This window comes from Podarcis gaigeae, assembly GCF_964106915.1.
Source record: "Podarcis gaigeae genome assembly, chromosome: 5".
Lineage (NCBI taxonomy): Eukaryota > Metazoa > Chordata > Lepidosauria > Squamata > Lacertidae > Podarcis > Podarcis gaigeae.
The window spans coordinates 44,081,501-44,106,790 of record NC_139681.1 but is presented as its reverse complement, the minus strand read 5'-3'; the positions used below and the strand labels follow the sequence as shown (position 1 = coordinate 44,106,790).

Genomic DNA, 25,290 nt, shown 5'->3' with positions numbered 1-25,290 from the left:
AAAATCATGAGCAGGAGCACAAGGGATTATTAACATAATGTTGCTTTAACTGCTTAGAAAATTCAAGATGCATTGAGAAGCAATCATAGTATGATGAAAGGTTAGTCTTGAAACCATGAATCAAGTATTTATCATATTCTTTAGACTCGCGTCAAGATATAAAATTACTGGATAAAGCAAATGTTTATCTTGTAGTATATTCATGGAGTCAAGAAATTTAAGAATGAACATACTAGAGAAATCTTTTTTAAAAGCCACTTTAGCTTTTTGCTTATCCTAATCTCATTTGATGAGAATGCTTTATTCCCTAATTCCTACAGGTCTTGTAGCTAATCTCCATAACTGCTGTGAATTTCAGTGTGATATCTCTAAAGAATGTTTTGTTGCCACAGACTTGTACCTTGGTTAAAACGGATTAACTTGCCTACCTTTCAACAGGGAATTTATTCGTTTTATACTATATTTCATAGCAATTTTTTTTTATATAAAAAAAGAAGCAACATGCTGTGGTATTCGGAAGAATGAAGGTTTGTCCCTTTGTTTTCAATTGCCTTCATTGGTTTTAGCTATGATGCGAAATCTCCTTAATTTAATTATTTTTAAAGGACTTTTTTTTTTGTGTAAGGCTGAGCCTTAAAAGACATTGGATTGGAGCCAAAGATGCCATTCCATCACATACAAAAAGTCCTTCCTTCAAGACTAAGGCCTCTAAGTTAGTGAAAGTTTTCCCTTTATGGAAGATGGAGAGACAGTTTGTACTTTCTCTCCCTGCATGCCAGGTTCCATGGCGTTCCACAGTGTTCTCTGTTTTTCTAGAGCGGATTTCCAGAGGCCTGCCTGGGGAACGGGGAATCTGCAAAAATCACCTTTCTCCTTTCCATTAGTGAACAGCATGAGTGTTCTTTCTGTGAATGGAACCGCACTGCATGAGTTTTGAATTTAACACAGTGTTTCCTTGTGCTGAGAAAGACAAAACGTTGCATAATTTTAAACAATGTGAAGTTCATTTCAGAGTGGGGGAAAAAGAATCACTCCTACATGGAGTACACAGAAAAAAACAATATGAAATACTCAGATTGTGATAATGCCAAGGAAATTGTATGCTAGTCCCTGCCTGCCTCAGCCCTACCATTCTGCATAAAAGTTTTACCAGCATGTAATGGTTAACTGCAATTTACATCTACACAAACCTAAATTTGGCTCATGGTTATCCAGAATTTTGGCCACCCTGAATTAGGATTGGATGTAGCAGTGGGCAAGGTGATGGCAGGCTGTGCAAATATGTTTTAAGGGTTATGGTAAAGGATATATGGAATTAAGAAAAAACCCTTTGGTTTTAACATGTTGCATTAAGGGCTTTTCATGTTCACTCAAGAAAGGAAATTACAGCTGTTAAGGACCACACTCTAAAGAAACATGTTATTTTGGCATTGTTGTATAGTATTTTATCCCATGGTTAGTTCCAGCTTCACAAACTATCTTGCAACTGGATGACAGTTAATAGTAGAGAGTGGTGGAACTTTGTTCTGGATATTTTTGTTCTCTGGAGTAGACTCATGGAGTCTTTGCAACAGAAGCTATCAAGCAACTGAAGCTTTGTATGGTACGTTAATATGTAAACTCCACAGAAAGATCTGCAGCTTTTTATTATTCCTGTGCATTAAAAAGGAAGACTGCGGATGTAATTGTCATCTGTCCAAAGGACATTGTTCCAGATATCTTGTGGTTCGTTCAAATGCAACTTTACAAACCAAAGCTGTGCTGCCATGTTCTTTCTAGAGAGACGAGGCTTTCTCCTGGAAACCCAAACAAACCATACTCGTTCAGTCTTTTTCTAATTGTACTGTCATGAATTTTAACATTGAGATAATTTATTATAGTCAGTGACAGCACATATACTAAAATTGGAACGATACAGAGAATTTTAACATTTAATATGCTAACTGAGGCATGCAGAGCCTGAGATGTACTTCTTGGTTATTGTTTTTTACAATTTCTCTGAGCATTGCACGGTCTGACTTTGGGGTGAGTTAGCTGGGATATCCACTCCTGAGAAGATTGGCAACTGTCTTGAAAGTTTCCCACTTTTGAATAATCTTTCTCACTGTAGAATGATAGACTTTATATTGGTTGGAGATGACCTTAGAACCCTTCCCAGTTTCGTGGGCAGCAGCACAAGAGCATTGTGTCATCCTTCCTCCTTGGCATTGTGTTAACACACACCTGAATGCTCCAGACCAGCAAACTCATAAAATTTCAGCTTTTATAAGGGTGGGCACACTTGCTGATGATCAATTAAGCAAGGGCATTTGATTAGCACCTACCTACCTAGCAGTTTGAAAGCACATCAAAGTGCAAGTAGATAAATAAGTACTGCTCCCGCAGGAAAGTAAACGGCATTTCCGTGCACTGCTCTGGCTCGCCAGAAGCAGCTTGGTTATGCTGGCCACATGACCCGGAAGCTGTCTGTGGACAAATGCCAGCTCTCTCGGCCTATAGAGCGAGATGAGCATGCAACCCCAGAGTCGTCTGTGAGTGGACCTAACGGTCAGGGGTACCTTTACCTATGTAAAACCACAGAATTCAAAGAAGGTGCACTTCCTTTCCCCCACGACTGTGTGTTTAGTTTGATTCATTCATGTATGGTAACCATTGGCAGTATTTGCATTTACAAAATTGTGTGTGTGTGTGTGTGTGTGTGTGTGTAGAGAGAGATAAAGAAGTGCATGGACTCATCCACTTTTTATGCATTCATCACTTGCAAATCCAAAATAAAGTATCACTTCTGATTTCTGCAGATTTGCTGGGCATTCAGATCCATTGTAGTATCTCAGCAGATGTCATGGTAGTTGTGGGGGAGGGGGCATCCTTTGGTACTTGCTGAATACAGCTCTTCTTAGTTCATTTTCTAGGGCAGGCAATGTATGCTAAGAATATGCATAAAAGTAAAACATTCTTAAGTCTGTGCAGTGTGTTTTCTCCAGCTATTAGAGACTGAGAAATGGATAATACTCTCATTAATCTACACAAACACCCCCACGCTCTCAAGGGACAGTTATGTAATATGCCGATAAGGCAAACTGAAATTCCCACAGGTGAAACGTTTACAGAAAATGCAGCATAGACGCTGGAGTAGAGCTTTTTTCTTCCCTCAGGGAAGAATGAGAAATGCAGATGTTAGACTGGGAGCTACCATGCAAGCTTTTGTGTGTGTGTTTTATCATCTCTATGATTTGAGAATGTAATTTAATTTCTGCAAGCTTTTCCCTACACATAACAATGGTTGTATTGCTTAACAAATTCAATAGACCTAAAGATATAAAGTGCATTGGGCTCCTAAATAAGACTCCTAAATAACTAGCAAATCATTTATCCTAGGTTGCTTAAAAAAACAAAACAAACCCCTGGCATAATTTGATTACAATGCTGAAAGGGTGAAATAATACAAAGAGCATTTTTATCAATAAATTTGCATTCTTTCTAGGTATGGCGATATGAGAAGACAAATTGGCTTTGAGATCCGTGACATGTGGTATAACCTGGGTAAGTAGGATCCCCACTATCTGATCCTTGAATAATCAGCACATCCTGATTAGCTGAATTCACTGCATTTTTGCAGCATTAGCGCTGTGCTTATAAGGTTTGTGCAAAGTTCTGGTTGCACAAATATTTTGGCAGTATCTAACTTACACATTTAATTAAGTTTATTTATTGCAGCAGCTACTCAGGGCCATTTCTTGCATGGCAGCATGCACAGTTTCCCCCCCATGATTCTTGTTATGACTGATGCACAAAGGCAGTTCCCAGCAGTTTCTCATGTGACAGCCACGGTATAAGGATTGGTCCTCACTAGTTTGAACTCTTCTTTGAACGCATTCTATCCATTTTAAGATCGGTTTTGCTGAAAGAACCCTCTTAATCAGTTCATAGGATGGACAAAGCTTTGTTAAGCAAGCAAATTTCATAAGTGTTGCATTAAATATCTATGTTAGTTGTTTTGTTGCTGTCATAGCATAAGTGAAATTTTCTCACACAGTCCTTTGAGATGTAATGTAGGTAATGATACTCTAATGGTTTTCAATAATCAACAGGCACACAGATTAACACCAAGGTTCTCTGGAAGAAATACTTTTAAAGTCCTCTTCCCATTGGCATTAGAAATATTGAGTGACCATACCATCTAAAAAAAGAGAGAGTTCTAGATGTATTTTAGAAAGTGCATAGGTAATATGGAGAGGCAGCATTCTCAATGATTTCACAGATTTTGGCATAAAAGCTCTGTAATTACTAAATTATCTGTAATCACCAATAAGAAAAATTCTCCTTATACTAATATTTCCATTGATATGGACACTATACCTCTTTTGATGTTTAGCCATGTCTTTGCTCTGAGTGAATTATACAGGATTTGCTATAATATAAATTATGACAGCTGAATCACTTAAGTAGCTGCGAGTTTCTGATATTGTAAAGCTGCCAATATTACTTACTTTTCACCTGAACATTGGCTAACTTACTCTTGCTATATTCTTAAATGACTCTGATGCAGAAAAAAAGAAAGAAAACCTTATGTATAATCAGCCAGAATTGTAGAGTGTTTAATACGAAACAATGAAGCAGTCAAACTCTGATATATCTTCTGATTATTACATGAGTTTGTGATGAAAGAGAGAATTCACATTCATCTTTCTATGATTTGGAAGTGCACTCTGTTTGAACTATGGCGTTATGTAGGGAAGGAAAATAAGACTTTAGTAATGCTTTTGGGGAATAGCTCGGTTCTATTTTTATTAAGAAAGACTTGAGTGCATTAGTGAGTAGAGACCAGGATAAACTAAATGCATAATAATATACAAGTGACAGACATATACCTGGAATGTCTCATTTTAAAAGAGTAAACTAAGCTCAGCTCTTCCAGTCAATTACTACCAAAAATCTTCTTTTGAGTGTTCCATTGCACACACATCCTGATCCAAGATAGAGTACTTGGACCTAAGTCCTTTTGATATCACATGTGCAGCCATTAAAAGGACTGGCTTCATGTGAGCAAAGGAAGACATGGAACTCAGGCTGCTGAGTAACTTGTTTCTCCAAGAATGCCTGGTGTATTTCAACTCCATACAATGAACCCACATCTTTCAACTCACCACTCCCACCCTCATGTTTTCTTCTACCCAGGCATGGCCAGGCAAAGCCACTGGAAAAGCCAACAGCGTTGGCTTTAGTATACAGATACGGTTTAAATCCTGGTGTCTTGTCCTTTACAGTGGTACCTCCGGTTACATATGCTTCAGGTCACATATGCTTCAGGTTTCAGACTCCACTAACCCAGAAATATTACCTCGGGTTAAGAACTTTGCTTCAGCATGAGAACAGAAATCGTGCTCTGGCAGCGCGTCGGCAGCAGGAGGCCCCATTAGCTAAAGTGGTGCTTCAGGTTAAGAACAGTTTCAGGTTTATGTACTTAACCCGAGGTACCACTGTATTCTCAAACTATCTGGTTTTCATTATTCTGATTGCAATTTTTTAAAAAAAAATTCAGTGCAGACTGCCACAATAATCAAGCTGCTGACTTTAGGAATTTCCCAGTTGCCATCAAATGGTCTCAGAGCAGGTGGGAGGCCCTGCTGACCACGACAAATCAAGCAGCAACTGCAGCATGGAAATGACATGGTTGCTACCTTACACATGCTGAAATATGCTGCTTCTGAAGAGCCCTGAGGGAGTAGGCACAGGCTGATGGCACCATCTCCTCTTTTTTTATTCTGTAATTTGGGGGTAGGTGGATTTCTTGCCCCCAACCTAAGATGGGACCGTCTCAGCACTAAAATGGCCTTTTTTTCTGATAATAAGGGAAGGATTATAAATTAGAGAGCCAGAAAAGTATTTTTTAAAAAATATATCCTTACATACATGGTTTAAAAAATGTCAAAAGTGTATTCCAGGTTGCAGGTTGGGATTCAAAAGTTGATGGTAGTTGATCCAAATGACCTACATGTTACTGGGAAAGAGTGTTATGGTTAAGATTTATACAAACATTAGTAAACTGTTTGTTTATCAGAAAAACGAGGAGGAAAATGCAGTTTATAAAAAATTAAAGTTAAAAATGTTACCAACAAAATCTAGGAATTGCCAAGGTTGTTGCTAAAAAGCAAAACTTTAGGATCAAGTAAAACTATAACTTCTTCAACACAAATCTGCGTAATTGAATCTTCCGTACTCTGATAACTGGTATTTTGAAATCCACCTGTCTCTGTTAAGCAGAGAAAGACCTTCTAAGATCATGGCCAGTCCACAAAAAATGATGCTTCATACTCATAGATTATGCATCCGCTTGCTTGCTCAACAGCCTTGCATTGAGATGATGCGGTGATAATGCTGAAATAACAGAATGAATTAGTATATGTTTGTTTTACAAATGAATTCCTAATATAATACCAGAGACATTAGGCATGTGAAATAAATTGTTACCATGGTGATGCCTAATTTACAACACATGAATAAATTCATAAAATCATAATAAAATGGCATGTTGACCATTTCAATCAGTTTGTTGTGGGCAACAATCCATATACCGGTAGGTTCTTTTTATAAGAAGCACAGTAAGTATATAGATAGTATTAAAGTACTGGAGAGGTTTCCCTGAAAAATCTTTAGGAGTCCTGGCAGTCTCAGGGAATTATTTTCTTTGTTAATTAATATCTGCACTAATTATCTTGCTACTTCCTCAGATGTGATCAGGAGTTAATAACTGTCACTTTGCTTCTTTAGCTCAGTCACCATAATCACCTCACATGCTGATGCCTGTGCTGGGGTAGACTCATCTTATGTTGGAGAAAAGACCTGTAGCTACCAACATACTTTAAATATCTGCCAAAAGCACCCCCCAGATAAACAGGTTTCAATTATTTTTTGGCATGGGGCTCCATTCCTTCAAAGTGGTTGAATAGCTTCACTGAATAGTTTGAACAATAGTACTCTGATTGAGGGACACGGGTGGCGCTGTGGTCTAAACCACTGAGCGTCTTGGGCTTCCCGATCAGAAGGTCAGCGGTTTGAATCCCCGTGACGGGTTGAGCTCCCATTGCTCGGTCCCTGCTCCTGCCAACCTTGCAGTTTGAAAGCATGCCAAAAAAGTGCAAGTAGATAAATAGGTACCGCTCCTACGAGAAGGTAAACGGTGTTTCTGTGCGCTGCTCTGGTTTCGGTGTTCCATTGCGCCAGAAGCGGCTTAGTCATGCTGGCCACATCACTCAGAAAAACTGTCTGCGGACAAACGCCAGCTCCCTCGGCCTGCAAGGTGAGATGAGCACTGCAACCCTAGAGTCGTCTGCAACTGGACTTAACTGTCAGAGGTCCTTTACCTTTACCTTTACTCTGATTGCCTTGTCCTTCTGCGTTTAGTGACCAGGGTTCAAAGTAGCCCTGTCACACAGTTCAGTAGGTTTCAGAGGATGAGCCAGTAGGGGTTTTTTGTTTTGTTTTTGAAGCCAGTCTCAAACCGCTGAAAGCGATTGGGTATCCAAGCAATACGTTGGTCGATGGAACCGCTGGGCTGAGCTGGCTTGCCAATAGGGTATTTCATGTCATTCTCTCTCCCTCTTCCTGCTGACACTGTGCCAGTTGATCCTGCAGGTGGGATATGTCAAATCTCAGTTGGCGTCTTTTCTCTCTAATCACTTCATTTTCCTCATTCATGGTAAGAAAAGATTCATTTGCCAGAACAGCGTGTACTCTGTAAATTTCCTTCTACTCGCATAATCTCTGTAATTCGCTGTTAATACCATTGCCATCTCTTAAAATGCAGTTTATTCCCATCATAATTCCCTGGTGAAAGACATGCTTGTGTTATTGGCATGCATTGCTGATTTTTATTTTTATTTTTAATATCTAAAACTATTTTTCCAAGAATGTTTTCTCTGGCTTCCCAACAGCAGCTTCTATAGAAAACCAATAAGATTCTCCCACCCCCCTTTTTTGCCTTAATAACATCACTCATGGATTCTTCATAACCATATTACATCATTGTCTCTATTCCTAATTGCACTTCTGGATTTAAGTCACAACTTTCATTTAGCCATCCCCTTCTCCCAAAGCTGTCCGAGATTCCAGTTAACACACCAGACGAACTGGTCTTTTTATTTTGGGTAACAGCGTTAAGAGGGCTCGTCTCCAAGTCATTTCTCTGGCAATGACAGTGTTAGAGTCTTTAACAAATCCTGGAAAATATGTGCTTTAACCCAAAACATTCAGTAAAAAAATAATATGCCATGTAGCTAAGTACTGCCATTTCATCTAGGTCTACTGTGCCTGGGTGCTGTTGTACTATTTGTAAATAGTAGGTTAACAGAAGCATGCTGGCGGGGGGACGCACACATAAAGTTCAGAGCAGCCTATAAGAAAGTGCATATTAAGGCTGGGCTGCAGGAAAATCTGTTCCCATTTCTGCAGGTGAGTCAGTGGACTGTGAATGTGAGATCAGTTGTTTTATTAGTACCAAACAGCTGGAAAAGTTGAGCACAGTTGAGCGTTGATTGTATTCGCGCGCCCCCCCTCGCCGCCGCCTTGGATTTTAGGCCCATTTCATTAAAAGGTGATGCCTACTTACTGTATTGTGGCATCATGATATAGATCAAGTGCACATGCTCAAGGTTCTGAAGATGCATCATTTTGAGTTATTGCTAGGGACTGATGACAGTGTAAGGGGGAGTGTTTTTTTCTGAATAGTGAGAATACTTGAATACTAACATCTGGGGAGGGGGAATTGTGCACCTTAGTGGGCTGTAGGTGTGAAAAATATCAAAGAAAGCAGTGTTAATCTGTTCAAATTTACTTTACTTGCAGTTATATCCTACTTCTTGTCCAATGAGTTCAAGGCAGCATACATTGCGTCTCACACGTTATGTCTAGCTTGGTAACGATAACCTTATGAAGCAGCTTAGGCTGAGACATCGTGACTAGTCCAAGGTCAGTCTTAGTATAGATTTGAATCTTTATCCCTAGTCCTAGTCTACTCTTCTAACTGCTGTACCACACTGTCCCAGAGGCAACAATAACAATAACACTGTACTGGCACTGGGGTTAGAGACACTCAAAATTCACAGGAGTTGGGAAAATACATCAGTTGTAATAGAAAATGATTTCATTTTAATGTACAAATTAAATCTGGTATCCTGCATGCAGTTAACACACACAAAAGCCCATTGATTTGCACAGGTAATTAATTGCAGGATTGCAGTCTGTGAATTTAAATTACCATGCTTTTATTCGCGTAGGGAAGGCGCAGCATACTAATGATAATATGAATTTAAAAGCATCTGTTTTCCAGCAGAGTAAGAGTAAATTATAAACTGATAAAACCAGGCACCAAGAAAAACACAGCAGATCTTAGTTTATGAGCTCAATCACATTGGCTTCAGAAATACTCAAGTTACACGCAGTCACGTATGGGCACTTAGTTCCCACTGACAACAAGGGGAATCCAAATTACTCATCTAATTGCAGAATTTAGTTTGCTGGATAAAAGGAGAGGAAGTGAGTTGGGGGAAGAGCTAGCAGCTAGCAGCAGTTCTGCTTAGCTGATTGCAGTTTCGGGGAGCTCATGAACAGGACTTGTAAACAGGGGCGTTTGTGGGAGAGCTTGAGGGGGATGCCCTGAGGAGCATCGCACACTCTGCATAGAACCGAGAGACATGGAGGGTGAGGGAGCTGCCGCAGTCACCTGCAGCACTTGTGCCATGTTTGTCTTCCAGCCTGAGAATGTGCAAAACTACATAGGCATGGGTGTGAGTATGTGCCTAGAAAGCAGGGGTCTGAGCTGTTTTCTGTTCGCTCAGTCACTTTTCCGGCTCTTTAGCACTGAAATTGAAGCAAACGTCAGTCTGCAGAAAACTTGATTGCTCCGATTCAGCATTAAAGATAGCGTTTCCCTTGGGGTGAGTGGCAGGGCAGGGCAAGCGGAAATCTGGATGAGCCCTAAGTTCATTTTCATCGTTTTTTAATTTGTATACCGTCTTTCTATCTTACAATACTCAAGGCGGTTTACAAGCTGAAGAAACAAAAAATGTACATCTTATAACAATCTAATGCAATACAAAAATGCGATAATAAAACTTTAAAATAGGCAACCTACATCAAAAAGTAGCATTCAACAATCATTAGAATAGTATTAAATAATAATAACATATAAAAGTTAAACAGAAATCCACTCAACAGTTACAATAAATAATTTCTAAACTATAATCAATGAAACAATGGCAAGCCACAGTACATAAAATAATACAATACAAATTGAGAAGCAGAGACTAGAGGGTCGGGCAAGGCAGGTGGAAGGAGGCCTTGCCTGATGAAGTCTCTCCCCTCACAGTTCTTCCTCCAGGACCTGCTCCCTTATGAGAACTCGTAGGGTCGGAGGGTGGGGCAAGGCTTGGAAGAAAACTTAATTGGCTACCACCCAATGTTCTTATATCCCAGTGCAAGGATTGGTGGCTGCCAGGGTACTACTACCTCTTAAGGAAAGTTGCAAGGAATTTGAAGAGGCACTACTTCAGCTTGAAACCAAGCTCTTTGGCATCATTGAATGACTTTGGATTGCATCCTCCGCCTTCTCCAACCAGAACCCCAAGGGAGGTGACCCTTCACGCCAATCTTGGTTGAGAAAGATTTACGTAGCCTGAAGATAATTGGTTATGGGAAGGGGGATGAAAGGCCCTGAGTTTCCAGCTGAGCATGATTAAGAATCTGCAGGGTATCTTAGATATCAGATATGCTGCATAGCTGATTTGTGGAACGATATGTTTATCATCCAAAACTGTGGGGCTGCTGACTCCGCAGTTCTCATAAGCCTTTCTACTTGTTTTTCCTCCAATCCACCACTGCAGAATAAAGTAAATTCTGGGGAAAGCTGCCATCAAACACTGCAGCTGAACTGATAAGCTAAATGGCCTTCAGGCAGCAGAGGAAGGAAGATTTGCAGTGTGATTATACACATTGTAATATTTTCTAATTGCTTTTTCTTTCTTTCTTTCTCCACGCAGTACACGTTTTTCTCAAGCATTACTTTCCTAGGGAGCCACCTCCTTCTGCATTGATTTAAGATTTCTGCCAGTTAGACCTACGTGGAAGGATTTAATAGGAGGCACCGTACAAGTGACAAAAAAGGGGGGATGAAGTACTTTGCTGCTGATTTCCCCTGATTTCTTCTGATGCCCACAAAATTCTAATTTTGAGATGAATTAGATGTTAGAATGTGTACAAAGAGAACAAGTGAAGGGCTTGTTCACCACCACCCTTTATAAAATGGGGATATAAAGCTTTCTTTTATTTTGTGGTGTTCATGATTATTGCCAAGCTCAGATATTCCTTTTCGTTTCCCATTAGAAAGACATTCCCCACTCGCTCCCTGATATGTCAGTTCCTTGTGGTCATGGGAGCTCCATGCATGCTGATCCCTCTCCCATTTGCTTCGATGGATTGGCCAACACTGTGCATGTGGGTGTGTACCTTGGATTGAATTGCATAGGGAAGCCTTGCTAGTGCTGTCGCTTTGGACCAAGGGCATTCTCTATATTTTAAAAAAATGGTAATCAAAGGTTTAAAATGCATTGTTAGGGCAATATGCTTCTTTCATGGATTTACTTTGAAACCAGCCATTTTTCTTTCTGTCTTGAAATTCAATCCCTAAACTTGGAGCCTTGTGACAGAACAGGAACTTCGTGGCATTGATGGTCTCCCTGACAAATAACATTGTGTCACTATAATTCATTTTCTGATCTATTTGCTCTGACAGTTTTTAGGTATAGTACAAAAGAACTGTCACCTGGAAGACTGAATGGTAGTAATAATGAAATAGAAATAAATCTTTATACTGTTTTCATGTTTTTAAAAAAGCTTTTCCTGGCTTACTGCTGAATATTCTGCTTAAGAGTATGCTCAACTATAATAGCGCTATTACATTTTTTTTGTAATATGTAGACTTTTATTTCTTTTTGGAGCTGTGTCCTGTTCAAGGGTATCTATGAACAGCTAATACTGTAGTTATAAGCAAAGTGCACATCTGTCATGGACTGGATGGATGCAGAAGAGTGGTGGGAGGCAACAGCCAGGGAACTCCCTAGGGAACCCCCAGGCAAAAAAGGCCTTAGAGCCAGCAGTGGTGGTAGGATGACAACAAATGGCCAGAGGGAGAAGACTAAGGGGAAGGTTTCAGAAGCTGGATGGGCAACAGGGTTTGGTGAGCAGGAAGAGTTTGTGGCACAGTGTAGTTCAGTCTCTGAGGCTGAAGTAGAGGATGGTCCAGAGGCTGGTGAAGAATTCAGGGAGTCTCCCCCTCTTGCTGCAACCAGCTCCCCTCCCCCTGCTCTCCAAGAACTCTCACACACACAAATGAAAAGAGCAGAACAGAGTTTAGTTGTGTGCAGATGCAGTTTGAAACTGCATGGGGGGGAACCTTGGAGAGAAGGAGCCTTAGAGGGGGGGGAAGGTGGGGGCCTTCAGTCCTCACAAGTTTGTAATCGGGGCAAAACCTACCAGGAATGGTTGCTGAGACCACTAGGCCTGAGCTGTATTTTTGCCCCTTGAATAAAGAGTTAACTTCACGGGCATTGGTGACTTACTACTTTAGTGCTGACCAAGCCAGACTCGAGCCCTGAAGACATCTCTTGATTCCTTTCGATATAGTTCCCTAGATAAATGAATTAGACAGAGAACCTAATTAAGCTATGGAATGTTTCGTAGATGTGACAGTTTTCATGACTCAGAAGATGTGGTGGTGGTCACCAATGTGAATGGCTTTAAGTTCAAGATCGCTATTGCTCAAGAAATATAAAAATACAAGTGGGGCCTGCAACAAAGCCTTGCTGCGTACAGTGCTCCTGTTCAGTATTCCATTCATCCTAGTTCTTTTACAGAATACTCTTCAGTTTCCTTCCCCCTCAGTTTTCATTCCCTCCCTTCCCAAGACATTGTAGGGCCACTAAGCATGCTCAGTCCTCATTTAGCTATTGTTGGGGTTCTTGCCTCACCCTCCTACTTCGTTCCCTAAACATTTTTTTCACTTTGGTACACCTTGTGTGCCTAACCAGCTGGTGTTGACTGCTGCTCTTCTGTCTGGTGCTGTGTTTGCAGAGCTTCAGAGCTTGTCCACTGCTGTGTGGTGCCATAAGAGAACAACTTTGAGGCAGAAGTCCAGATTCCATTCAGCGGAATAACAACTCCCAAATGCAGCAGAGTTGGCTTATCTCATTTTGAAGAGTGCATGGCAAATTACATTACCATCAAAAGAGAGCCTTCCCACCTCCACCCAGTCAATAAAACTACTAAGTTTATAAGCGATGAAGCCAAGTGATTCTTAAGCAGTTCTGAGTTCATTTCAAACTTATTTTCTATGTCCAGAAGTCTACAAGAACATCAGATTTATGCTATGTGACTAACCAACCTTATATGTAATCATTGGTAATCATTCCTGCATAGATCTCTTTTGAAATTATTGTTTCCGCTTGGAACTTAACTTTGTTTCTACATATGGAGTGTGAGTCAGGATAAAGTAAGTGCTAAACAGGTGTATACTTAATTTTTTGATAATCAAATACCTGAAGTGTTACTTACTGTAGCCCTAGCTTATATTCAGCTTCATATCTTGAGATGTTCATAGTGATAATGAAATAATATTAAAATGATTAAAAATACAGCAGATAAATGTTTTGAAAACACCAGCAATATTTATCACATCTTTTGTTTTTGTGTAATTTAAATATTGTATGATTCAATGTATGTGCCTTTAATCATATACCGTATTTTTTGCCCTATAGGACGCACTTTTCCCCCTCCAAAAATGAAGGGGAAATGCGTGTGCGTCCTATGGGGCGAATGCAGGCTTTCGCTGAAGCCTGGAGAGCGAGAGGGGTCGGTGCGCACCAGGCTTCAGAAAGCTATCCGCAAGCCTTGCAAGCCTGGCGGGAGGTCCCGCATGCTCGTAGGCTTGCGGGCAGCAGCCTGCAGCCCACAAGCTCGGGGGACAGCGGGGAGGCGCAGCGCCGCCACCGCGCTATTCCCCGACCTGGTCTGGAGGCTGGCTGGGGGGAGAAGCAAGCTTGCTTCTCCCCCCCCCCCCGCCAGCCGCACAAGCTTGGGGGATAGCGGGGAGGCAGAGCGCCGCCACCCCGCTATTCCCCGACGTGATCTGGGGGCTGGCTGGGGGGAGAAGCAAGCTTGCTTCTCCCCCCCCCCGCCAGCCCCACAAGCTTGGGGGATAGCGGGGAGGCAGAGCGCCGCCACCCCGCTATTCCCCGACCTCATCTGGAGGCTGGCTGGGGGGAGAAGCAAGCTTGCTTCTCCCCCCCCCCGCCAGCCCCACAAGCTTGGGGGATAGCGGGGAGGCAGAGCGCCGCCACCCCGCTATTCCCCGACCTCATCTGGAGGCTGGCTGGGGGGAGAAGCAAGCTTGCTTCTCCCCCCCCCCCGCCAGCCCCACAAGCTTGGGGGATAGCGGGGAGGCAGAGCGCCGCCACCCCGCTATTCCCCGACCTGATCTGGAGGCTGGCGATGGGGAGAAGCAAGCTTACTTCTCCCCATCGCCAGCCCCACAAGCTCGGGGAATAGCGGGGAGGCGGAGCGCCGCCACCCCGCTATTCCCCGACCTCATCTGGAGGCTGGCGATGGGGAGAAGCAAGCTTGCTTCCCCCCCCCCACCAGCCCCACAAGCTCGGGGGACAGCGGGGAGGCAGAGCGCCGCCACCCCGCTATTCCCCGACCTCATCTGGAGGCTTGCTTCTCCCCCCCCCGCCAGCCCCACAAGCTTGGGGGATAGCGGGGAGGCAGAGCGCCGCCACCCCGCTATTCCCCGACCTCATCTGGAGGCTGGCTGGGGGGAGAAGCAAGCTTACTTCTCCCCCCCCGCCAGCCCCACAAGCTCGGGGGATAGCGGGGAGGCAGAGCGCCGCCACCCCGCTATTCCCCGACCTGATCTGGAGGCTGGCGGGGGGACGGGGGGAGAAGCAAGCTTGCTTCTCCCCCCCCCGCCACCCCCACAAGCTTGGGGGATAGCGGGGAGGCAGAGCGCCGCCACCCCGCTATTCCCTGACCTGATCTGGAGGCTGGCGATGGGGAGAAGCAGGCTTGCTTCTCCCCCCCCCCCCCGCCAGCCCCACAAGTTCGGGGGATAGCAGGGAGGCGGAGCGCTGCCACCCCGCTATTCCCGGACCTGGTCTGGAGGCTGCGGGCGGGGGGGGGAGAAGCAAGCTTCTCCCCATCACCAGCCCCACCAGCTCAGGGGACAGCAGGGCAGGCCGCTGCCCCACGGAGGCTAGAGAAGCTGTCCCTGAAGGCAGAAGAGGGAGACGGAGCGCTCCGTCTCCCTCTTCTAGCTTGGGGATGGCTGCGCAAACCTGGGCGGGAAAAATTTTTTCCCCCTTGATTTCCCCCCCAAAAAACTAGGTGCGTCCTATGGGCCGGTGCGTCCTATAGGGCGAAAAATACGGTATTTACAAAAAACGTTTCAAATGCTACTTCTGTTGAACAACTATTAATTAATATTTCTAAGAATTCAATTTCTCTTTCACCCCTGGTAACTTAAACTAGCACATCAGCTTGTATTATCAATCTGTATTGAGAAGAATAAGGGTTGTCTTCTACTTGTTGGAAGTTATTTAAGATTATCCTAAGAGTCTATCTATAAGGAGGCAACTTTGTAACTGCATTGTCAAAATATACTACAGACAAAGAAGGCAAATTACTGTGAAGACTTGCTTAATGTTAATTTAGGAAATTAGAATTAAGTGTTGATACTTAATATTTGTTCTAGTTCCGACTAAATTTAGATAAAAAGAATGCGTGGTGATGAACTTGATGGTGAATAGATTGACAGTAATGAGACAATAATGAGTTAGGCTGGGGAGGGGGTACCTTTTTTAGTTTAAAGATATTGGCAGGTGTTATCCAGTGTTGTTTAAATATCATTTCTCATTATTTTGATTTTTTTTCTACAAAAAGCACTGTCTAAGAGTCCACCCTAAAGGGCTTAAATTTTGGCTAAGACATCTGATTTTGAGGTTCTGCTTTGTAAAACCTGGATGGTTTGCAAGTTGCTTTTTGTGCTATGGCAAATGTGCTCTGTATATCTTCAGAGTACTATTATTTACTATTGCTTGCCTTTCTTTTTCAGAACAAATTTTGATTCTGAAAACTGAAGAGCCTTGGCTGTAATTAAGCCCCTTCTTCTAAATTCAGGTGGTTTTCTCTCTGCAGGCCAACATAAAATCAAGTTCATTCCTGAGATGGTGGGGCCTATGTTAGAAATGACACTGATCCCTGAAACTGAACTTAGAAAAGCTACCATCCCAATATTCTTCGATATGATGCAGTGCGAGTTTCATTCTACCAGTACCAGAGGCTTTCAGATGGTAAGTACATTTTGTTTACAGAGTACCAAACTATGCTTTTCTTTTGTCCAAGGAAGATTCTCAAAGCAAATTTTATTTTATCTGTATGAAGCAGACCGACACAACTTGTAAACCCACAACCTGCGACCTACATCTATAGTTTTGCCACCTGCATGCCTATAAGGAACTAATGGAGCCATGAACAGAACACATTGCCAAAGAAAGCTTGGTGTTCCCTTCTGTCATTGCTGGGATGTTGCAAGCAGATTCAGTTGTCATCCTGCTCAAAGTGGGCTATACGTCTAGCCCTGATTTTGCCACCAGAATATTCAGTTCTTTGGCATCCCTTCTCAGTTTCTCATTCCTAGTAGTGGCGTTGAAAGGCTCCTTATACTGCATCTGATTATTGGTTGATCTAGCTCAGTAAAGTCTACACTGGCAGTAGCTCCCAAGGGTTTCAGACTGTGATTTTTCCTAGTCTTGCCTGCGTTTTGAACCTAGAACCTTTTGCATGTGCACTACCACCAAGTTACAGCTGTGCAGCCCTGGAAACAAATGTGGCTAGACTGTCTTCTTTCCATTCAAAAAGGCACTCACACAAGGATTGCTATCCTGCTGTTTAAATTACCTGCCAGAAAGACAATTATCTAACCTTATTAGTCATATCAACAAAGTTTAAATTAGCTCCCTTTTTATAGCAGACCTACAATGTGTGAGGGAGGAATATTTCACAGCACTTTAATTTGAAAACATGAAGTCCTATATCATTCTCAGACAACTGTTACATGAAATATAATCTTATTTCAGTTCCTTCCTTCCTTCCTTCCTTCCTTCCTTCCTTCCTTCCTTTCTTTCTTTCTTTCTTTCTTTCTTTCTTTCTTTCTTTCTTTCTTTCTTTCTTCTTCCGTTCTTTCAACTGTGTGCTGTAAGAATGACATGAGATTAATAATCCTCAGAGCTAAACCTTTTCTGTTGTCACTGAGTTTACATGATCAGTTTTTCTAGGGAAATGTTAATCCAGCAGGAAATAAAATACATGTTCATGTCATTCTCCCATAGTTTCCTGTGCAAAATGCACCTGATATATGGCAGAACCACATGTAAGGCAATATTACTTTTCAACAGCTAAATATTACAAGAGTGCATATCAGGTTCACCAAACTGGGGAGAGGGGAGGTGTTTGTGTGAACAAATAACCTTGGAAATCCTATCGGGTTGCAATTCCTTGGAGAATTGATTACATGAACTCAGTCTTGGCACCAGAGTAGGTAATTACTTTGTAAGTAAAGATTTTCTATGATGGGAGTTGCCTTCGTCTTTACAGCTTCTCTCCACTTTGTCGTAGGGCAGAATAACAGCCACAAGTAGCAATAACTGATTTAGCAGGTTTGATCCTGCTCCTGCTAATGTAAGGGAGAGCAGTCTGATGGGGAGGGAGGGGAGGGACAAGCCTAGTCAGATGAAATCAAGGCACCACAATTTGCATCCTTTATCTTAATCTTTTATTTCACCTCATCTCCCTTCTTTGCACATCCTTTGTGGTTTTAGCATCTGAAAGCAAGCCTGAAAAGTAGTATCCATTTTGTGAGCCATTGTTTTTGTTCTAAATTACCTTTCGTCACTCTTGGTTTGGCACACCCTGTTCTGTTTCTCCATTTTTATGGAAAGCAAGCAAACATTGTTGTTGTTGTTTAGTCGCAGTTTGGTCAGACTCATGCTGGTAGCTTTGAGAACACTATCCAGCCATCTCGTCCTCTGTCGTCCCCTTCTCCTTGTGCTCTCAATCTTTCCCAACATCAGGGTAATTTCCAGGGAGTCTTCTCTTCTCATGAGATGGCCATTTCACAACAGCCCGTGAGGTAGGTTTGATTGAGAAATCGGCCCAATATCACCCAGCAAGCTATACATAATTGAGTGGAGTTTTGAACCTCAGTCACACACAGGATAATCACACATTGGGTATACCTGGCTTATCTTCATTGTTCAATTTTTTTCTATCATACACATACATTTAAAATCATGCACATGAGATGATAATATTTCCACCAGTGCTGTATTTTTTTTTGGGGGGGGGGGGGGAGTCAAAATAAGAAGTTTGCTTGAATTGGTGCTGTTATCTGCAAAGCTGTGCTGTGCAAAAGTTGTACAGTGAAAGCCGTGTCTCTCATGATTAACTGCCTATGTTCTGCACAGAAGCTTTGGGTTTAACTCTGCACACTCACAGTGTTTGGGAAGGCTAAAAGCTTTGCACATTTGGGATGTTAATGAAAGGTTATGTCTTTCCTACTTTCATGGAGCATTTTGCAAGGCAAGTGCAGCTCCAATGCTCTGTACCATATCCAGGATGCATACCTCAAAGGAGACCAAAGCCTAAGGGCAGAAATAGCTGCCCTTAATTCCTACTGTTTTTGCATACAAGGATGTATCCTGCATCCATCTGCCATAGGCAGCTGTCAGAAATTGTGCTGGGAGTCTAGGAGGTCAAAGCAGGAACCACACCTGTGGAACCAGGTCAGGAGCCAATCAGCAAACAAACACAGAAGAACTTGAGCAGGAAGACTCTAATAGGTCTTTCCTATTTCAGAGGACCACTAGCCAACTTGGGTAGACAGGGCCAATACCAACCCTGAGAATACTTCCCAGTGTAGGAAGATGCCCCCAAATGCATTTCTGGGGGGCTGACCACATGGGGAGCCATGTACCGAACCAAGCGCTCCCAGTTTTAATTCCCATGGCTTCTGACAGGAGACTACATAAGAACAGTCCTGCTGTTTTAGACTATCTCGTCCAGCGTTCTGTTGCCCACAATAAGGTACCAGCCAAGTGCTCTATGGATATTTCTAAGTAAGCCGTAATAGACAAGGCCTTCCATGTTATTCCTTCCCAATATTTAGATCTGAACATGGAATCTCTAGCTACCGTGACCAATATAATGAATTCACCTAATGTGTAAAACACAACTGTTAGTAGCAGTTACCATTGTGTTATAATTTATTCCATAAAATAATCTAATTGTGGTCAGTCTCTCTCTCTCTCTCTCTCTCTCTCTCTCTCTCTCTCTCTCTCTCTCTGTGTGTGTGTGTGTGTGTGTGTACAAATGTTTTCTTTCTGTCTTAATCTTACTTCCCAGAAGTAGCTAAGAGAAGTAACCTCAAAGAACTTGCAACCAAGTAAAATTATTGTGCAAATCTATCTTTCAGCAATATGCAACATCCATTTGTATATCCATCTTGTGTCATAAAAAGCAAACAGAGCCCTCCACATAAAATATAAAAAACACACAAGGATATAAAATAAACAAATGGATAATACACATGATTGCTAACACAAAACTACTGATGCAAATAAAGCACCTCTGGCTAGAGTTCTGTTATGAAAAGCAGGTAATTGGGTTGGGACTGTCAGCAAGAAGAAGCAGAGGATCTTTTTATTCAATTCTAGAAGTTGACAATAAATTGTAATATCAATGAGGCGGCACTGTCTTATCTAGTTGTCAGTTGATGTTTTAACTTCTATTTCCCCAGGACTTGAAAATTAATAATTGCTGTTTGCAGTACATATCACTGCTCCTGGAAGCACCATAAAATATTTAGAAACCCTAATGAAGTACTTAACTGTGTAATCTTATACATATCTACTCAGAAGTAAATCCAGTTTAGTTCAGTGGGACTTACTCCCTGGTAAGTGTGCATAGGATTGCAACCCAAGTCATGTGGGCAGTATGTAAATAGGTATGCAAAGGGTGGGGGTCATAAAGCAATGATGTTGCAGGTCTTAAGGGAACTGCAGGACGGGTTAAATAACATGATCATTCAAAACAGTCTTTTTACCATTGTCTGACATCCAGCTATCCTTAATTAAATGCACCACATAATTAATGGACTTTGTTGAATCTGATAGACTAAAAAGGATTATAGGTGCTAACATTTTACCTCCCTTCCAAGAGGTGTTAACATGAATTTCTAATAAGACTCAGCTCAGCATAACACTTCCAGCGTTGTTTGTGAAGGATAAGTATACCTCTACTATGCAGACTATGACAAATGCTCCCCTTGGTCATAGCGGTGATTATTGGCCAATAGACAAACAATAGCATTTGTATCCTTGTGAATAGTTTCTGATTGAGTTGTTTTATTTACAAAATAAATTGAAAATCACTAGCAAAGAAAAATTTCAGCACCACTAGATACACAGCTCTGGGAAAAGCGAGATTTTGATGCATCCTGTTAAATCAAATCATGGAGCATAATGATTTTTGTAAGCTACTCTGCAATAATGTTGTAACTATGATGGAGCATGGAAATTATTGACCTGCCACTAGGGTTCAAAGTAGGAAAGGGAAACAAATTGTATGACAATAATCCCATCTCATTTTATTTTGCAGAAAAATTTCATATGTTTTTGTTGTGTTGTTTTATACATTTAGAGGTAGCTTTTGTGCATTGTATTTTATGCTCTTCTAAACATCTGAAAAATGAAGGCTTGAAAACCAAGCAAAAATATCTTAAGGACAATCTTGTTGTGCCATACCAAAGATCTAGCTTGTGTGAAGTTTGATAGATTACATTAATTTATTGGTGTGGAGCAAAAAGTTAATGTATGTGTGTGTTTAAATTCTAAGTTTCCTTCCTTGGCCTCAAACTCTCACAGAAAGCCTAAGCCTCCTGTTACCTCATCAGAGGATGGGTGCATTTTCTTCTTGCTTTTTCCTTCATGCTTTCTGGCTGTTATAGAAATAACTAATCAGACACTGCATTTGAAGTTCTCAAGTGCTTATGTGCAATTGTGATCTTTACTTAAAGGTAAAGGGACCCCAGACCATTAGTCCAGTCACGGACGACTCTGGGGTTGCAGCATTCATCTCGCTTTATTGGCCGAGGGAGCCGGCGTACAGCTTCCAGGTCATGTGGCCAGCATGACTAAGCCGCTTCTGGGGAACCAGAGCAGCGCACGGAAATGCCATTTACCTTCCCGCCGGAGCAGTACTTATTTATCTACTTGCACTTTGACGTGCTTTCAAACTGCTAGGTTTGCAGGAGCAGGGACCGAGAAATGGGAGCTCACCCCGTCACAGGGATTCGAACTGCCGACCTTCTGATCGGCAAGCCCTAGGCTCTGTGGTTTAACACCCCAGTCTTTACTTACCCCACCTCAAAACTGCCACCTAAATAATTGCATGGTAAGCAACATGATGTCACTTTTTTATTCTTCATAGGATATTTAAAAGATGGGGGAAATACATATTTGAGGGAAAGTAGTTTGGGATTGAGCAGTGTAATACTTCACTCCAAGGGGTTTTTCTCTGCAATTATACGGCCAGCTTTGTTCTAATGTGCTACTAATGTGGTTCTGACTGGTTCCACAAGTTTCACAGGAATCTACTTAGACCTTTTTGTGTTGTAAGTAGCAATGAGTGATACAACTTCCACCTCCAATGGCATGTGTTGTTGTTGTTGTTTGATTGCTTTCATTCTTTGATGGGTATGTGCTCCCCTACTGTACAAGATCAACATGGGAACATTCATCTGTCTTCTTTTTAAGTGGCAAATGTCAGCACATTTGTCTTAACCACCTCCATCAATCATGCCCCATTATTTGGCTGAAGCTTTTATTTAGTTTTAAGTAATTTTCTGTTTCTTTGGGGGCTATTCATTCAGCCTCTTATGTGACAGACACCCATCTTGATGTAAAAAGAAAGGCAACTTTGATAGACTACAGAAGGGGTGTTACATCTCCTACTGCCCTCATGACCTGTGCGTTGGGTGCAGTACAGCTGACATTTTAAAAAAATTAAGTCTGATAGGAGTATTGTGCAAATACAAAAATGCAGTTTGGGCACTCTTTATGCATAAAGGTTCAGAGTGCTCATGGATTCAGACTGTGTTATAATTAATTCACCGTATTTTTCGCTCTATAAGACGCACCAGACCTTAAGACGCAGCTAGTTTTTGGAGGAGGAAAACAAGAAAAAAAATATTCTGAATCTCAGAAGCCAGAACTGCAAGAGGGATTGCTGCACAGTGAAAGCAGCAATCCCTCTTGCTGTTCTGGCTTCTGGGATAACTGCACAGCCTGCATTCGCTCCATAAGACGCATACACATTTCCCCTTACTTTTTAGGAGGGGAAAAGTGAGTCTTATAGAACAAAAAATACGGTATACTATTACAGAACTGATGGAGGTTGCCTATGTATATATGTGTGTTTTATTTTAATGTTTGGTGGCTTATACATATCCCAATAAATAAATTCAAATTTATTTCCACCAAATGCGAGAAGCCAGGGACCAGGAGATAAGTGACTTTTAATAGATGGGAAAGAGCGCAGAGATTGAGGATGGAGAAAATTCCAAGCGTGTGAAAAGGCAAGCAGAAAGGGATGACAACAATGAAAAAATAGACACACGGGTCATATTAGGACAAGTCTAACAAGAGAAGGTGCCAAGTGGGGCTGCAAAGTGTAATCATAGCTAAAGGGAAGGGCAAAACTGTGAGAGAAGAGAAAAGCAACTGGAACGAAGTGAGAAAAATTAGACAGATGAAAGAAAATAGCAAAGGAAAAAACAGGATGCATTTGCCTCCCTGGAGATTATGTAAATAACTCTCTTTGCCTCACACCATCTTTGGAAGCTGGTGCTGATAAGTGCTGTCAAGCCCTGGAAATGTCCATAGCTGATGCTTTAGAGATAATAATTATATATAATAAACATAGAACTTTGTGTGTATGGAATGAAACAGCTACTTGGCCAACTGAGATATTCAAATAACCCAAGACGTAAGGGGGTGCTGCCTCAGTTTCTGTCCTTCACCAGTGGGATCCCTACCTCATCCATGGTGAGGCAGGTATGATATTTGCCCTTGGGAACAAGCAGATTCCCATTTCTTCCTGCTGCTTCAGGAATTAATAAGAACTCTTAATGTCAGGTGAGAGGCATCATTTATGAACACAGTTGCTAGCTGGATATGCAGTCATTAAGCTGCACATTGATGTGTTGCATAAAGCTTTGCTTGAGACAGTTGCGTAGAAATAGCAAAAACAAAACAAAACCAAAAACCCTTTCTCCATTGTAGAAGTTGGATAATAGATGTGATGCGTGAGCTCCTCCAGGCTTGCCTTCTGGCTAACTCAATTTTTCACTTTCTCAAAGAACTGGGAAGAACTCTTGCTGCTGGTTCCTCCTGCGTACTTTAGGCCTGAGCACACTCAGAACAATCCAGGACCAACTAGGCCTTAACGATAAGGTTTGGTGACACCAGTGAATGCTCACATCACAGTGACCAATTAGAAGCAGGGCACAAGATGCTCAGGTTCAGCTTATAATTGTTGATTGCTTTCTCAGCTGAGAAAGTTTGCATTTCAAAGCCACTCTCAAATTGTGGCACCATCACCATAAAGCAGAAAAAAACCCTTTCGGAGCACCATCATTTTTGTTTAATTTTAAGCTCACAGCAATCTCTTCCTTTCCATACTGAGCCCGTAAGTTAACTATGGAGAAGAATGAAGGTCCATAGCTGAAAATGTGGGACTTGCAACCCTAGAGTTGCACTGCACATGCTGCCCTAGCCATGTGGCCCTAGAACAAATCAGCCCTGTGTGAAAGGTGGGAGCTTCTGTTGTATACCCACATATACCCATCTTTACATCTCAAGAACAGCCAATATGCTGTAAAAACAATGTTTACAGTACTGTACACCAAACTTGTCTCTCAAATGAAACCAACATGGCTGCAGTTTCCTTAAGTAGAACTTGAAGCAATTTGCATTTAGTTTCCCATGATGGAGTGGTTTTAGTGTCATCAAAATGTCAGAGATTTTATATATATATATATATATATAACAAATAATTTTCCTCTCCGCATACCAGCCATCTCATACGAATAGATAATCAGCCAGTGGATAATTTCTGCAGCAAGTGTCAAAGAAGGCAATTCCATTTTTGTACCCTATTAGAGAATCTGCGAAGATTTGTGACTTCTCTTCTGTACTATATTGCTTTAAACTACTACTTGGCATGCTCTTGCACTATAGGGATGCACCTCTGGGCCTGCACTGCAAGGAGTGGATTGGATTATTTCCCCCCCCCCCCTCATTTTAATTTCCTTCTTTGAACCAGTACATTTATTACATTAAAGAATTGCATTGCCTTACTGGGGGCACAGAAGGTCAAATAACAATTTATCTTGCAGTTGCATTTTAATCCTTTTTCACTGAGGTTCCCCCCCCCCACCGGTTTTTTAATATCTTTCCAGCCTTAACTTTATAAAACAGCAGAAGGATACATATGGAGTGTATAGAACTCCATAAACATGGTCATGTGTCCACTGTGCAGTCGTTTGACACCCTGTGACGCCCAGCCTTCTTGTAATGTCACCAGAAGCTGGGATCCCCTGACTTGAAAAGTCATAAAAGCCAAGGCTACTTGAGACAATGTGTTGGCAAGAGGTGGAACTGCAAGGGTTTGTATTTCTACCTTTGCTTCTATTTCCAAACAAAACCATCTGTGTGGTCATGATAGAAAGAAATCACTCCGAATCATGGCTCTTAAGGTGGGAGCTTATATGGCTTAGATGGGTGCCCTTCTAATGCATCATTATCCATTTTCTGCAAATTCCTTGGAAGCCCTAGAAACATAACAAAATAGCGCAAAGTAATTTAACTTTCTTTATTTATTTACAGTATTTTTTTATATCCCTTTCAGGCAGATTGCACAAAGCAGCTTATATAAGATGATTACAACAACAAGCATAGATGTATTTATTTTAAAGTTACAATAGAAAGGAAAGATGCTGTTGCTGCATCTTTTCTACTCATCTCAGGGGAAAATGGTCCATCAGATGACATTGTGGTGATGGTTGCGGGGAAGGAGAAGCCCCTCCACGTGTATTCAAGCTGCATGTATCCTAGGTACAAAATTTGG

The 25,290-nt window shown here is 41.8% G+C and overlaps 1 protein-coding gene across 4 annotated transcripts in view; it reads left to right on the top strand.

The window, feature by feature from the left end:
- The window catches only part of DOCK1 (dedicator of cytokinesis 1), a 371,865-nt gene that overhangs the window by 270,272 nt on the left and 76,303 nt on the right, over positions 1-25,290 (top strand). For all 4 annotated transcript variants that reach the window (XM_083740981.1, XM_083740979.1, XM_083740982.1 and 1 more), the window contains exons 32-33: positions 3,485-3,543; positions 16,243-16,397. In XM_083740981.1, coding sequence (XP_083597107.1) covers positions 3,485-3,543; positions 16,243-16,397 — 214 coding nt within the window. The remainder of the gene's footprint in view (positions 1-3,484; positions 3,544-16,242; positions 16,398-25,290) is intronic.